The 16,356-nt window shown below is 41.3% G+C and overlaps 1 protein-coding gene across 5 annotated transcripts; it reads left to right on the top strand.

Annotated features, from left to right (window-relative positions):
- Nucleotides 1–2,255: 2,255 nt before the first annotated feature.
- LOC118368677 (uncharacterized) lies at nt 2,256–15,324 on the top strand. 5 transcript variants are annotated; one of them, XR_008093204.1, is made up of 8 exons: nt 2,256–3,045; nt 3,164–3,255; nt 5,259–5,385; nt 5,550–5,692; nt 6,186–9,600; nt 9,721–9,918; nt 14,197–14,283; nt 14,455–15,324. XR_008093204.1 is itself a non-coding variant. In XM_052497160.1 (6 exons), exons 3-6 carry the CDS (start codon nt 5,301–5,303, stop codon nt 15,031–15,033), a joined length of 894 nt encoding a protein of 297 aa, XP_052353120.1. In that variant the 5' UTR covers nt 2,286–3,050; nt 3,164–3,255; nt 5,259–5,300; the 3' UTR covers nt 15,034–15,324. The 5 variants fall into 5 exon arrangements, 3 of the variants coding, with proteins under 3 accessions (XP_052353120.1, XP_035608862.1, XP_035608864.1); XR_008093203.1 differs by lacking the exon at nt 6,186–9,600 and having other exon boundaries at nt 2,634–3,045; XM_052497160.1 differs by lacking the exons at nt 6,186–9,600; nt 9,721–9,918 and having other exon boundaries at nt 2,286–3,050.
- The last annotated feature ends 1,032 nt before the right edge of the window (nt 15,325–16,356 follow it).

The following is a 16,356-nucleotide window of genomic DNA, read 5'->3' as shown; positions in this document are numbered from 1 at the left end:
TGTTCAGATGAAGCGAATTAAATAGTCTATAATGTGCACCAAAACAGCGCTTAACTCAAACAGCGGTATGTAGCCTAATCGTAGCTAGTAATTCAAAGTTTATACTTTATCACTCAGTATGTAACTTTCCAGTGCTACTATTTTTGCCATGTAATGTTATTAAAATTTAGACAGCCCAATAGTAGAATAGTTTACCTAGTTAGCTTGTGTGTTGCAAGATAAATATTCCACTCGAGCGCAGTAGGTTGGAGGCACCTTAATTGGGGAGGATGGGCTCGTAGTAATGGCTGGAGCGGATTGGGTGGAATGGTATCAAATACAGCAAACATGGTTTCCATGTGTTTGATGCCATTCCGGCCATTATCATGAGCCATCCTACCCTTGGCAGGCTCCTGTGCTCTCAATATGCATTCAAGTTGCTAGAGCCATAGAGGGAAAAGTATTCTGACAAGTCAATGCACAAAAGTTCTATATGCAATCGCAGGAAAACACTTTTGGCCTTTGTTGCTAAAACATGTTTAATTCACACAAACTTACTCAGTTTCAGTATTGATTATTTTAAATGCAAGAACATGTTAATTTGCTTTCATGAGTTTATTCTCTCACTGCCCTAAGTTTAAGACAAGGGTTTTGCTATCTTGGAATTAAGAATATTTCCAATAATTTTATTTTCAAGAATCGAATTTCTTAACTTTTTGCTTAGTGCAATACATTTTTCAACAACTTTTTTGAGGAATACCAACTTTGCTAACTTTTCTTCTTATTAAGTCTATAGTTAAGAAAAACATGATAGTTAAGAAGAAATGTCTTATGAATGCTTTGTGAATCTGGGTCCCTTGACGTTTTCCACATTTTGCCTTATTCTACAATTGATGGATATTTTTTTTTAAATCCATCAACACATAATACCCCCATAATGACAAAGCAAAACAGTTTTTAAAAAATTTGTGCAAATTTATAACAAACTGAAATTTCACAATTACATCAGTATTCAAACCCTTTGCTATGAGACTTGAAATTGAGCTCGGGTGCATCCTGTTTCCATTGATCATCCTTGAGCTGTTTCTACAGTTGACGGTGCATGTCAGAGCAAAAACCAAGCCTTGCTGTTCTTAGGCTGTCATTGTTAATAGGAATTTGTTCCTCAACTTACTTGCCTAGTTAAAATAATGGTTAAATACAAAATAAATGGATGAAGGAATTGTCCATAGGCCTCCGAGACAGGATTCGGCACAGATCTGGGGATGGGTACCAAAAAATGGCAATGGAGTAGAATGTCCTTTTTACAAGTAATCAGAACTGAGCTTCCCAGTTCATCTACATAAAAATGATCCCGGGGAGGACCCCGTACCATCTAAGCAAGGGGACTGGAATAGATAAAACTCGCAGTTTAACACACAAAATTAACCTCTTTCCCTAAAGTATGAAAGGGGAGGTTAACTTGGCCACAGACAATCGATATAAGATCGACTAAGTTTCAGTCATTAGATTTTTTTGTTGCTTTAACCAGAGTTAGGTACCGTCAATAAATTACACAATGTAAATGGGACAATATTTTCATGTTGCACACCTTTTAGTTGTCTAATTTAAATGCGTTCAATATTTATATATGCATTTTTACAAATTATAGTTGGTTTGAAGTTGTCATTGAAATTTAGAGCTACTGACATTTGACAATATTGTCCCATGTAATTGTGTAATTTTCTGATGGTTCTTAACCTAGCCCCATTGGGGAATATCGAATGCCACAACAAATTGACAATGGGCATTATGCGTCTATCATCGTCCTAAACGTGTATGCGTGTACGCACTGCAGTGTTGTAGAATAATGGACCGTTGACTTTCATACTTTTTAAATTCTCGGCACAGCGCAAACAGTTTCTCTAACTTTCAACACATTCAAATTAGTAGAGGACGCATACCGGAATTGTGGGGAGGTGGCGTACAGTGTTTCAGAGCAGATGGGACATGGGATGCCGGACTATCGCGTTTCAGTGTCTGGACAAGGATTTGGGATCGGGTCGCGTACAGCAGCACTCAGAATTTATGATTTACTTGGATGCTGCCAGCTGTGGGCAGGTTTGAAATAAACCCAAGCCAATGGAAATTTATGGTATTCTTTATTCTGTGACGTTTTTTCTCTCTCCTAATCTCGCAAATCTCCGTTTTGGACAAGACTTTATGACCGAAATTATCCTATTTACACATTGTAGTCAATTTTGACACTAGAATACACGTTTGACTCATATCGAGGTTTATGTGTGGTGTTGTCCAAAACGGAGATTTGCGAGATTAGGAGGAAAAAAACTTTAATTTGGCCCCAGACAAACGATATAAGATCGACTAAATTTCAGTCATGAAATTTAGTGGTATTAGAAATAGTTGATTAATATTGAGGTTACAGTCGAGGAACATTGAGATAGAAATATAATTTAAAACATAATTTGAGAGACATTTGTAGCACATTAAGTAAACACAATATTTTGACTAGTGACATCACAGTTGCTTGTTGTATAGTTGAATTGATGGCCATTACATTTGAAATCAATCTCAAATTAAACGAATTCAATTCGAAATGAATTTTGTATTCGCACAACACGATACTTATTGCGTGACCTCGTGATACATCTCGTCAATAGCTCCGCCCCAAATAGGAAGTCGTGCACAACCATTGTTCAACCATTTGTTTTGCCAGGGAAAAGGTAAACGTGGAGGATTCGAGTCGATTTAGATCAAGTCTAAACATTCTCGTTTTCTCAACAAAGTGAAAGATTTACTAGCAAATGACAATGGAGAATGCTGCCCACCTCCAAAGTCAGCTAACCTCTCTCATGAACGCGGTAATGAGGGCAGCGGTCGTGGAAATAGTCAGACTTGTAGAGGGCAGTGCTGTGGCCCTTCGCGACGAGTTGTCCAAGAGTAAACGGGAGAACGAAGCACTGAAAGCCGAGAACGAGTCGAATAAAAATAAGATGCAAAATTTGGAAGCAAAACTAGCTGCGGAGCAGCGTTCTCTTGGTTGTCATGTAGCCGAAGCTGGTGGCGGTAAGGTAGTGTGTGTGGATAGTTGAAAGCTTTTTATTGTATTGATTTTGTTAACGTTACACGATTTCATTCTGGGCAAATAAAAATGTCATGGTTTCTGTTTATGGTAATTATATAGATCAATTTGTCCAAACAAAGGAAGATGTTAAGGCTTGTGCAGAGAAGACCCGTGCAAGGCTGCAATCTTTGGAGCCAGCAGGCCAATCCCAGGTTAGTATATTGTATAAACACAGATGGAACAATAAACCAGATATTTCACCGGATGTATGTTCAATGCCAAATATGGTAAAGAGGAGTTACTGCATATGCGCTTCAGAATAGGCGTTCCCAAACGGAAACATGCTAGAACATGCCAATAGGATCCGGCTAGATCGTACTTGGCTCTGCCCCACCCTCCTTTTTTTTGTTCTGCCAACTATGAATAATTTGTTCCCATTGGATATGACAGGCTGTGGTCCGTCTTGTTAGTTATAAAACATCTTTGGTATAAGCTCACTTCCATGGTAACGGACTGATCCTTGGGAAGGCCCTATACCATTAAAGTTCACATTTTTAAATGGTAAGGTTAGGGTCTTGGTATATGCGTTCTGGCCAACAGCTTGCAGATACACTGCAGGTTGAGAGATTGAAGTTCCTTGGTGTCCACATCACCAACAAACTATCATGGTCCAAACACACCAAGACTGTCGTGAAGAGGACATGACAAAGCCTTTCCCCCTCGGGAAACCCCCAAAAATTGGCATGGGTCCTCAGATCCTCAAAAAGTTCTACAGCTACACCATCGAGAGCATACTGAATGGTTGCATCACTGTCTGGTATGGCAACTGCTCAGCCTCCAACCGCAAGGCACTACAGAGGGTAGTGCGTACGGCCTAGTACATCATTGGGGCCAAGCTTCCTGCCATCCAGGACCTCTATACAAGGCGGTGTCAGAGGAAAGCCCTAAACATTTAAAAAAAAGATTCCAGCCACCCTAGTCATAGACTGTTCTCTCTGCTACCGCACGGAAAGCGGTACCGGGGCGCCAAGTCTAGGTCCAAAAGGCTTCTTAACAGCTTCTACCCCCTAGCCATAAGGCTCCATAAGGCTCCTGAATAGCTAATCAAATGGCAGCCCAGACTATTTGCATTGTCCCTCCTCTTTTACGCTGCTGCTACTCTTTATCTATGCATAGTCACTTTAACTCTACCTACATGTACATATCACCTCGAGTAACCTGTACAACCGCAAATTGACTCTGTACCGGTACCCCCTTGATATAGCCTTGCTACTGTTATTTTCCGACTGTTCTTTAATTATTTGTTATTTTTTACTTATCTATCTTTTACTTAACACTTTCTTAACGGCATTGTTGTTTAAGGGCTTGTAAGTAAGCATTTCACTGTAAAGTTGTATTCAGCGCATACCTGTTGTATTCAGCGCATGTGACAAATTTAAATGTGATTTATAGCCTACTTCAGGGTGAGATTGTTATGGACAAAAGTGCAGGTTTTTTTTTTTTTTTTGTCAAACGGCAGCCAATCATTGACCGTCATGTCACCAGAATAAGACACTATTTATTGGGATGCAGCATCAAGCTCACCACTGTGCACTTTCATCACCCTGTGAAGTTCATCGTAACTTATGTCATCTGTAGCCTAATAAACGGCATGCTTTCCCGAGTCGTAGTGGGAGGACCACATAACATGTCATACATAGTGTTTACTTCGATATGGTTGTTATATCAATATTTGGGCATAAAGGCATTTCAACCACCATTTCTCACATAATTAATTTTACAGACATAAAAAGATCGTCAAGGTCGTCATGCGAGCCAGTTTCATCATAGCGCTTGATGGTTTTTGCGACTGCACTTTAAGAAACGTTCAAAGTTCTGAACTCTGTATGAACTGACCTTCATGTCTAAAAGTAATAAGGGACTGTCATTTCTCTTTGTTTGTTTGAGCTGTTCTTGCCATAATATGGACTTAGCCTTATTTGGTAAAATACCATCCTCTGTTATCATCAGAGTTGTATGCTTTATTTAATTCTGCAATCATTTCTTTTTAGTTTGACATATTTTAAAGTGAAATATCTCAGTCAATTATTGTGGAATTGCCTATAATTATATACTAACCTGTATCTTCAGATGAGGTGTTCAATGCATGTACTATGTGTTATGTGCAGTTGTTTCCTAGTGGAAATCATGTGGGACGTCATTGTGTTTGATACAGGCGACAGCTTTCAATAAAGGGGAAGGCCTAAAAGTTGTTACCATGGAGAAGGATGGAATACAAGTACTTCGCATCAAGAAGGAAATAAATGAAGGCACAGAACATGACACACCATGTCCAATGACCGGTGAGTGCGACAGTAAATCATCATTGCCCAATAGGTATTGGAAATATGGATACATCACGACTCTGTTTGAGAATAGTGGATAATTATTTTTCCTCCCCTAGACACACAATAAGTTCATTTGAAGGGAAAGTTGTTTTTTACTGTAATGGCAACTGTAATTGCAGGTGAGCAGCCGTGTCCCAAAGTGGACATGGTGTATGGCAAGGAGTGGAGCCAAAGCCTGTGGCGAGATGGAAAAGAAATAGGAGACCGCAGTGACGGAACAGAGGAGAAAGAAACTCCAGGACCATCAATGACCCAGCATCAGGTCAGTCCCCTTCCCCCCTCAGAGGTTTTTTATCTGAATGAAGGCTTATATAATACAAACCCACGTGATGTTGACATGGTTGCGATTATCAGGTTGATTGTGACCTATACACACGCACATCAAGATGAAACTCGCACATTGCTTCATTCCATGATTTGATTCTATTGAGCCATGTTGTGGTCATAAAATAGAAACAAATCAGACATCAGACACCGCATTCCAACAGTCAAACCAAACAATGCAAATGTTCTTCAAGAAGGAATCTTGTACCAGCTCTTCAAGTGCTTTGCGTCTCCCAAGGTCCTGCAGTAATAGGAAATGAACAACAAACTAAAATCCCCTCAAAAGACAATGGAGAACAATAAAATATAAACTCGAAGCTTATTGAATGTACAGAAATAGCCCTTTGTATCAACATGGGCCTCAGACTACCAGGCAGGCTACCAAGTCCCTTTACGTGTCTATTTACATACAATTCGTCGTCTTCTTACAGAACGGAGGTTCCACTTCAGTGCAGTAAGCTGAGTCCATCCACTCCTATCTTCAAAGTCTTCTGTGATCCTGAACGAGACACATATCCCGACTAATGACTTAAGGGAGGAATTTCTGAATTCTGTTCTCCTTGTCACTGACTGGTCATGACAGACGGCAACGTTAAAGATCCTTGTCTTTATTTACTGGTTGGCCCACGGGACCTCCTATAAAACTGTCTCAAGGGTGGTGGACAGTAGTCGTGTGCCACGTCAGGGTCAAGATCCCCAGTGCACCGAACCCCCAACAATGTCCAGGTGAACATCCCCTCCCCACCATCAACTTCCAAGGGGTCTGCGACCACATGCCGCTTCATCAATATCTTTGCGGGGCTGCCTAGGTCTTTGAGCGACTTGAAGGTGCTCAGGCATAGTCCCCTGTAGAAAAGTGCCCTGTACCCTCCCCCCAGATGCTTCCTCCTGGGCAACGGCGTGTACCCCTGTCTACAGACGCCTGTGTGCCTCATCACACCATATCCAAAGTCTGATTAGAACCCGGAGCAAGACCAGTTTAACCAGAACCACGCCAAGGCTCTCTTCCCCCATCGAGAGGACCTTCGACATCATGAGAAAGTGCTGGCACATCTTCCTCCCGCCCCTCAAGCTCCACCCATTCTTCATCCCGAAAGTGCTTGCAATGTGCACTGTGCTGCATAACATCTGCCTCCGGTCCGGGGACGTGCTGGAGCCAGTAAAGATTGAGGACAGAAACGAGGTGACTGATGCTCTGACGGAGTGGCTAGTGTCGAATGAGACCAGCAGAAAGGCTGTGTTTGGCTTAACAGATCTCTACAATGAAATGAAGTGAATGATGGGCAAGGGACATCTGCACCGGCAAACATGGTGGCAGTGCAACAAGCATTGGCTTACAACATAGTGGTGATGGAAATTATTTATTTCAGGAGCCAATAAGCGGTGGTGGAACTGTCGCTACCAACCGTTTCGTGAAACAATTTAGCAGAGTCACCTCTCTTATTCTAATGCTTGTATACAGTACCATGTATAAGATCCTCCACTTTATTTCAAATGATATATCTTTTTTTATACTGTACATGTTTTTTTGGTGTAATTGTGGGACTGGTATTCTAACTATTGTTTTTTACATTTTTATGATTGTTATTACTGTATGGATAATAAAAGAATCCCCTGTGGTCTGCAGTGCAGCCCTGCATGTGGTATGCATTCAAGTCTTTGATAAAGCCCTTTTCATTGTGTCACCTAAAGAGACATTTTACCTTACCGGAAAATACATGAAAAGTTCATTATGCCAGGCGTATTTCAACCACTAATGCATTGTATACCAGTGGTGAAACGGACCAAACTATCCTTGTATTCTTATGTCGTTACTGAATGCTTTAACCTTGTGTGGTGTTCGGGTCTGTGGGACCCACTTTCAATTTTTACTCAAATGAAAAACCTGAGACTCATTGGACTTGGCTCATTTTCTGTGAACAACTTGTAAAATAACATATTTTTATTGAGTGCACACTGTGCACTCCCCTACACATCTATATTAAATATGTGGTGGTTGGGTTCACTGGACCAGAGGGTAATAAAAGTGTGTTTGTAGGTGAGGAAAAAAAAGTTTGCGGTGTGCCTTCCTCCTCTCTGCGGGTGCTGTTTCAACAGCACGAAGAACCTGTTTGTCTTCCTTCCTGTCTCCCGCTTTTCTCGCACACTCTTTACCCTTTGTGGTGTGTGAAAGTACACAATGTCTTGCCTGGAAGCTGCACAATGTTATTACAATACATTATTTAAATACGTTGTAGAAAAAAAAAATATATATATATAAAAAAATCTGTATTTTCCCACGCTCTTCCCCGGCCAGGTGCAAATTGGGGGAGGGACATAAATAAATAGCTTTCTGTGTGTGGCTTCTTACCACTATAATTCAGTATGGCAAAAATCATCTCTGCTCAGGGGGCCTTTTAGAAATACTTTTTTCAGAGAGAAGCTAGTCTTGAAGGTGTGTCTTCGACTTTGGAAGATTATGAATTTTTCAAATATGAGGATCATGTCTCTGTCAATTTGGAGTCTGGCAGTGAGTTGGAAGAGGAGGATGAGATTGACCCTCAACCAGCCTTAGGACCAGCCTGTCACCAACCAGCTCATCAGCGGTCTGCAGGAGAAGTATAGATGACAAAATTCAAATTGAATGGTCTTCTTGACCAAGGAATGAGCAACCCCGCATGCCAATGTGGTAAGGATGCAACCAGAGCCGACGCAGATACTCATGCAGATACTCATGTGCAGGGCATAAAGTCTTCTAGTGAACTGTTCATCCAAGACACCATCCAGATAATCATTCCGGACTGCGCTAATTTGGATGGAATGTGTGTTTTTGAAGAGGGATGGAAGGAGATGGACAAAACTCATTTACATGCATACTTTTGGGTTATTATCCTTACTGGTGTTTTCAGATCGAATGGTGAGTCCACAGAATCCCTATGGGAGGCAGAAACTGGCAGAACTTTTCTGTGCAACAATGTCTCTGGAAAACTTCCACATTATTTCCAGGATTATCCGCTTCAATAACCGAGACACCAGACCAGCTCTGCGGCAGAGAGACAAGCTAGCTGCAATCAGGTCAGTGTGGGGACAAGTGGGTGGACAGCCTTCCACTGTTTTACAACCCTGTGCTCAACGTTACTGTTGATGAGCAGGTTAAGCCATTTAGGGACCGCTGCCCCTTCAGGCAGTACATACAGTCTAAACTCGCAAAATATGTGATCAAGATCTGGGCTGCCTGTGAGGCTGCTTCATCAGCCTGGCTTCGAGATGCAGGTTGTCCTGGACGTGACGCAGGGACTCCGTGGCCACATCACCTGTGATAACTTTATTTTTGATTTTTTTACTTCGCAAGCTGGGACAGGAGCTCCTCAAGAGGAAGCTGACAATGGTAGGAGGGATATGGAAAGACAAGCCAGAGCTCCCACCTCAGCTGTTGAATACACAGAACAGGTCTATCAATTCTTGAGTACGCTGCATAGGGATGGGAGAATTTGTGCCCAGGAACATCAAACAGAAATCATAATGGATTATACAATGGCACAAAAGGAGGGGTGGACAATTTAAACAAGCTGGTGACTGGCTACCGCTGCAAAAAGAAGCACCCTATGCTGGCCACTTGTGATATTCTTGGACATCTCAGCATACAACACTTATGTCATGTGGATGGTGTTGAACCCAGATTGGAACAGAGGGAAGCGCCAGAGAGGACGGCTCTTTCTCGAGGAGCTGGGCAAGACATTGGTCAGATCCAGAGGAGGCAACATCCCAAGGACCCCAGCTTCTGCAGCCATCGTGAGGAGGATTCAGGAGGATGATGCTGGTGCTGCATCTGCCTGACCCACGGAATCAACTACTCCAATAACGGAAGTAAGTTTGAATGAAGTTGGTGTGTGTGTGACTCTCCTACCTTGGTCTGCTGTAGCTATAATATGTGAGTGAGTGTGATGTTTAGTCAAATTCCTGAACTAAGTGTTTTCATCATTCTAGATTGCAACTGGTAGCAACAAGAAGAAGCGCTGCGACGTGTGTGGACCCAAGAAGGACAGGAAGACACAGTACACATGCGCCAAGTGCAAGAAATACATTTGCAGCACACACACAGTAAAACTCTGTCCCTCATGTGGTGTGTAGACCGGCCTTAATTTGTGTACCAATGAGGCTCATTTATCATTTTCATAAAATACTGTAAGTAAAATGTGTCCTTCCAATTTGTTCAGTTCAAAGCATTAAACATCGATAGTGATGAAAACCTTGTTTTGTTTATTTGTACAATATAACCTTGATTTATTACACCCATATCTTGTTTATAATAGATTTTTCTAATAGATTTTTTTTTTTAACGAGTAGAGCTTTTATTGAGCTTTTAGTGATCTAGCAGAGGTAAATGGCAAATACTAACCATGTATGCTCTCCTATATTGCTTGTAATTAATATAAGTCAACATTTTAAGTATTTGTATGGAAATTAAGGCTGTATTGTTTTAACCCAATAATGTTGTGGGTCCATCAGACCCAAGAACATTGGGTGAATAACAAAAAAACATGAAACACCACACAACATTTAATATGCTACTTGACTTTTTCCACATTTTGTTGTTACAGCCTGAATTTAAACTGGATTAAAGATGCAATATGCAAAAATCGCTACACCACTTCCTGGTTGCTAAAATTCTAATAGTTCGCCTTATTTCAGTTTGTGACAAAACAAGCAATACAGTGTTTTCAGACCTCTTGACTTTTTCCACATTTTTGTTACCGTTACAGCCTTATACTAAAATGTATTAAATCGTTTTTTCCTCATCAAGCAATACCCCATAATGACAAAGAAAAAAGGTTTTTACATAAATATTCCGACCCATTACTCAGTACTTTGTTGAAGCACCTTTGGCAGCGATTAAGGTCAGGAGTCTTCTTGGGTATGACACTACAAGCTTGGCACATCTGTATTTGGGGAGTTTCTCCCATTCTTCTATGCAGATCCTCTCAAGATCTGTGAAGGTTGGATGGGGAGCGTCACTGCATCGCTATTTTCAAGTCTCTCCAGAGATGTTCGATCGGATTCAAGTCCAGGCTCTGGATGGGCCACTCAAGGACATTGAGACTTGTCCCAAAGTCACTCCTGCATTGTCTTGGCTGTATGCTTAGGGTCATTGTTCTGTTGGAAGGTGAACTTTCGCCCCAGTCTACTGTTCTGAGCACTAGGAAGCAGGTTTTCATCAAGAATCTCTCAGTACTCTGCTCCGTTCACCTTTCCCTCGATCCTGACTAGTCTTCCAGTCCCTGCTGCTGAAAAACATCCCCACAGCATGATGCTGCCACCATCATCCTTCGTTGTAGGGATGTTGACAGGCTTCCTCCAGGCGTGATGCTTATCATTCAGGCCAAAGAGTTCAATCTTCATTTCATCAGACCAGAGAATCTTGTTTCTCATGGTCTGAGAGTCCTATAGGTGCCTTTTGGCAAACTCCAAGTGGGCTGGCGTGCCTTTTACTGAGTGGTGTGCTGCAGAGATGGTTGTCCTTCTGGAAGGTTCTCCCATTTCTGCAGAGGAACTCTGGAGCTCTGTCAGAGTGACCATCGGGTTCTTGGTCACCTCCCTTCTCCCCCGATTGCTCAGTTTGGCTGGGCAGCCAGCTCTAGAAAGTGTCTTGGTGGTTCCAAACTTCTTCCATTTAAGAATGATGGAGAACACTGTTCTTGGGGACATTTAATGCTGCAGAATGTTTTTGGTACCTTTCCCCAGATCTGTGCCTCGACACAATCCTGTCTCGGATCTCTACGGACAATTTCTTAGACCTCATGGCTTGGTTTTTGCTCTGACATGCACCGTCAACTGTGGGACCTTTTGTAGACAGGTGTGTGCCTTTCCGAATCAGGTCCAATTAATTGAATTTACCACCGGTGGACTCCAAGTTGTAGAAACATCTCAAGGATGATCAATGGAAACCGGATGCACCGGAGCTCAATTTCGAGTCTCATAGCAAAGGTCTGAATACTTATGTAAGTAATGTATGTTTTTTATTTGTCATAAATGTGCAAAAATGTCTAAACCTGTTTCCACTTTGTCATTATGGGATATTGTGTGTAGATGGATGAGGGAAAAAAAATAATTTATTCCATTTTAGTATAAGGCTGTCAAGTAACCAAATGTGGGGGAAAAAAGTCAAGGGTTCTGAATACTTTCCAAATGCACTGTATATAGTTTAGAGAATCATTGCACCATATAAACCGCTGTGATATTTTCAATAACCAAAAATATTGTATTTTCAGCTGTTTGAAGCTGGTGTACAAAACTGAAAAGTAAAAGACTCAAAAAGGAGATGGGAAGCATAGAAATAGAACACACAACCCATATCTACAGCTTCTTAGACTTGCTTTCAATGAGAGAGATCTTTAACTCACATTTCAATTTGATTGAGTCGCCTAAAATGTTATATTGCAGCTTTAAATAGAGCTTGTTGGTCACTGGCCAACACAATAGCCCATAATGTCAAAGTGGAATTGTGTTTTTAGAACATTTTTGCAAATTATAAAAAAATTCCTTGTCATTCAACCCATTTGTTATGGCAATCCTAAATAAAATCAGTAGTTAAGTCACAAGTTGCATGGATTCTGTATGCAATAATAGTGTTTAACCTGATTTTTTGAATTTACTAGCCTCATCTCTTTAACCCACACACAATTATCTGTAAGGTTCCTCAGTTGAGCAGTGAATTTCAGACACGGATTCTAGCACAAAGACAAGGTAGGTTTTCCAATGCCTCGAAAGACCTATTGGTAGATGGGATAAAATAATAAAGCAGACATTGAATATCCCTTTGAGCCTGGTGAAGTTATTAATTACACTTTGGATGGTGTATCAATACACCCAGTCACTACGAAGATACAGGCATCTTTCCTAACTCAGTTACTGAACCGGAAGGAAACCACTCAGGAATTTCACCATGAGGCCAATGGTGACTTAAACTGTTTTAATGGCTGTAATAGGAGAAAACTGAGGATGGATAAACAACATTGTAGTTACTCCACAATACTAACCTAATTGACAGTGAAAAAGAAGCCTATACAGAGTAAAAAATATTCCAAAACATGCATCCTGTTTGCAACAAGGCACTAAAGTAATACTGGAAAAAAGGTGGCAAAGCAATTAACTTTTTGTCCTGAGTGCAAAGTGTTATGTTGGGGGCAAATCCAATACAACACATTTCTAAGTACCACTCTCCATATTTTAAAGCATAGTGGTGGCTGCATCATGTTATAGGTATGCTTATAATCTGTTAAGGACTGGGGAGTGTTTCAGGATAAAAAATAATCAAAATGGAGCAAAAAATCTTAGAGGAAAACCTTGTTTTTTTCTGCTTTCTACCAGTATTAGGAGATTAATTCACCTTTCAGCAGGACAATAACCTAAAACAAATGGCCAAATCTCTACACTGGAGTTGCTTACTAAGAAGACAGTGAATATTCCTGAGTGGCCGAGTTACAATTTTGCCTGAAATCTACTTGAACATTTATGGCATGACCTGGAAATGGTTGTCTAGCAATGATCAACAACCAAATTGACTGCTTGAAGAATTTGTATTTTTGTGTGTGTACATTTTAAACATTTTTCTCCACAATTACATGATGTCCAATTAATAGTTAAAGTCTTGTCCCATTGCTGCAACTCCCGTACGGATTCGGGAGAGAGCCATGAGCCCTCCAAAACACGACCCTGCCAAGCCGCATTGCTTCTTGACACACTGCTCGCTTAACCCGGAAGCCAGCCACGCCAATGTGTCGGAGAAAACACTACAGCTGACGACCGAAGTCAGTCTGCAGGCGCCCAGCCCACCACAAGGAGTCACTAGAGCGCGATGGGACAAGGACATCCCAGCCGGCCAAACCCTCCCCTAACCCGGACGACGTTGGGCCAATTGTGCGCCGCCTCATGGGTCTCCCGGTCGCGGCCGGCTTTGACAGCCCGTGATCGAACCCAAATCTGTTGTGACACCACTAGCACTGTGATGCAGTGCCTTAGACTGCGATGCAGTGCCTTAGACTGCTGCGCGATTTGGGAAAGCTTGAATCATTTTTTAAAAAGAATAATGGGCAAATGTTGCACAATCCAGGTGTGGAAAACTCTTAGAGACTAACCCAGAAAGACTCACAGCTGTAAATGCTGCCAAAGGTGCTTCCATAAAGTATTGAGTGTGTGAATACTTATGTAAATTTGATATTTCTGTATTTAATTTTCAATAAATTTGTGACAATTTCTAAAAACACGCTTTCACTGCGTTATGGGATATTGTGTGTAGAGGGGTGAGAAAAACATTATTTAATCCATTTTGAAATAAGGCTGTGACACAACAAAAATGTGGAATAAGTCTATGGGTATGAATACATACCGACGGCACTGTATATTATTTTGACAACTGATCATTTTGATAATTAATTAAATATTCATTATTTGGACTTTTCACAGAAAAGAAGAATTGTCCATTATGCAGATGATTGGATTGAAGAGGACTGGATTAAAGAGGAGGGCGTACCAGTGGAAACCAATGAAAGTGTAAGTGTTTGGCGAGTAACCATATTTAGTGTTGGTGAAATGGATGTTAAGTGGTCAATTAGTAGCACAACATTTACAGTCAAAAAATAATATTATTTTACAATTGAAACCTTGTTTATAATAAACAAATCATTGTTTATAATAAACACATTGTTTTCCATGTTTTTGCAGATTGATACTTCAGTCATGCCATTCATGGCGGACAGTGATTTGTCAGAGTATGGAGACGGACTATCCACACTTTGCAGCCAAGCGAATTACATGGATGCCATGACAGAGAGCTTGAAAGGCAGATTAGGGTCTGTTAGGGATAAACAAACCACACGATTAAAAACGGGATTGTTGGGGAATACCAATGCCAAGAAGAAACAGAGAATAATTGAACTAGGCTGGATGGACTTCAATGAAAAGGGGAAAGAGTTCAAGCAAGTCAGGACAGTAAACGGTGGCGGTACAAGACACCTCTATGTTGACAAAAAGAAATCTGTTGAGGAAATCAAAGTAATGGCAGAGGAAATGTTTTTCCCAAATGGACTTTCAAAGAAAAACACACAACTGGAGGACTATCATCGAGAAATCAGATGGAGGTACTCTCAAGTAAACAATTCAAGCACTGTGGAAGAACTTTATGAGGAAACCAAAGTGGGATGTCTACGACTCTATCTTTGCACAAAGGCACACAGTGTCTGCGATTTTGGGGTTGTAGTCAGTGCCGCCTCTGCCTATACACAGAGTACGCGCTGCGCGTAGGGCCCCGCCTATACACAGTAAACGTTGCGCTTAGAACACCACCGATTGGTCTGACAATCAGGGCTGTAGCTCTGCCGCTTTCCACCCCAGATATCTATAGTTTAATCTGACGGATTTTGATGGGGGTATCTTTATCACGTTAGTTAGATTGCATCAAATAGACTCAACTGCCTAATTCTTGAGGACACAATTACCATATATTTTTGATTCATTAGATCATAATGTATATACAATAATTTAGTGTGGAAATGTTTACTCAATGTATTAAAACTGGGACTTGTTTTGTTTGTACCAATGGTCTCCAATGTAATTTTTTGCTGATGTGGAATTTGTTTGTGATCCTTTCTTTAGTTAGGCGTCAGGTAGCCTAGTGGTTAGAGCGTTGCGCCAGTAACTGAAGGTTTGCTGGATCGAAACCCCGAGCGGACAAGGTAAACATCTGTCGTTCTACCCCCGAGCAAGGCAGTTAACCCACTGTTCCCCTGGTGCAGAAGACGTGGAATGTCGATTAAGGCAGCCCCCCGCACCTCTGATTGGGCGATTGTGCTTGTGCTTTGCTGAAAAAAATACTACGCCCATTGTGAGATGGGTCAGATTGACCCGCACAGTTCAGACAGTCAAAGAATCAAGTAAAAACAAGACAACTTTATTTTTGTCTTCTCAGACCTTTCAGGAAGAAGAAATACAATACCAAAACTCTATATTTAATAACTATTTGTCAAACATATCTCACAAACAAGCATTTGTTTCCCCAAGTAGGAATTTGTTTTGTATTTCCCAGTAACGATAACACTGAGGTGTCATTTGACCCTAATTGTTCAAAAGTATCCCTTCACAGTCTTTCTCTCCGCGTGTTGAACACAATGTACCTGTGTGCTTGACAGTCTACCGTGACTTCGTTGTGGTGACGGTGACCATTCTATAGCACCATCTTTAGACTTTCATGTCCTCTCTTCTCTGGGTGATGGTTGTTGTGTGCTCTCTCTCCTCATCTGATGGAGGGGATGGTATGGCAGACTCCTCCTCTGAATCCTCTTCACCAAAGAAAAATGCACTATCTGGATCATCAACAGCGTTGTCCTCCATCTCTGAAACCTCTTCTCCTATTTGACTGTCACAGTCCAGAATTTGTGATCAGGCTTCATTGACTGAAAATCTTTCGGAGCTCATTTTTGACTGCCTGTGTCAGAGATCTGCTGCTCTCGCACTGAGAAGGAGAAGCTTTGGACACTCATTTTCACCCAAACATAATCATACAAGTGCAACCAGAACCAGTCAAAGCAAAATACAGAGACGCTTGTTTATTTTGGACACGTGCCAATA

Source organism: Oncorhynchus keta, chromosome 35 (assembly GCF_023373465.1).
Source record: "Oncorhynchus keta strain PuntledgeMale-10-30-2019 chromosome 35, Oket_V2, whole genome shotgun sequence".
NCBI lineage: Eukaryota > Metazoa > Chordata > Actinopteri > Salmoniformes > Salmonidae > Oncorhynchus > Oncorhynchus keta.
The sequence above is the reverse complement of the archived record's forward strand: the minus strand, read 5'-3'. Positions and strand labels throughout refer to the sequence as shown.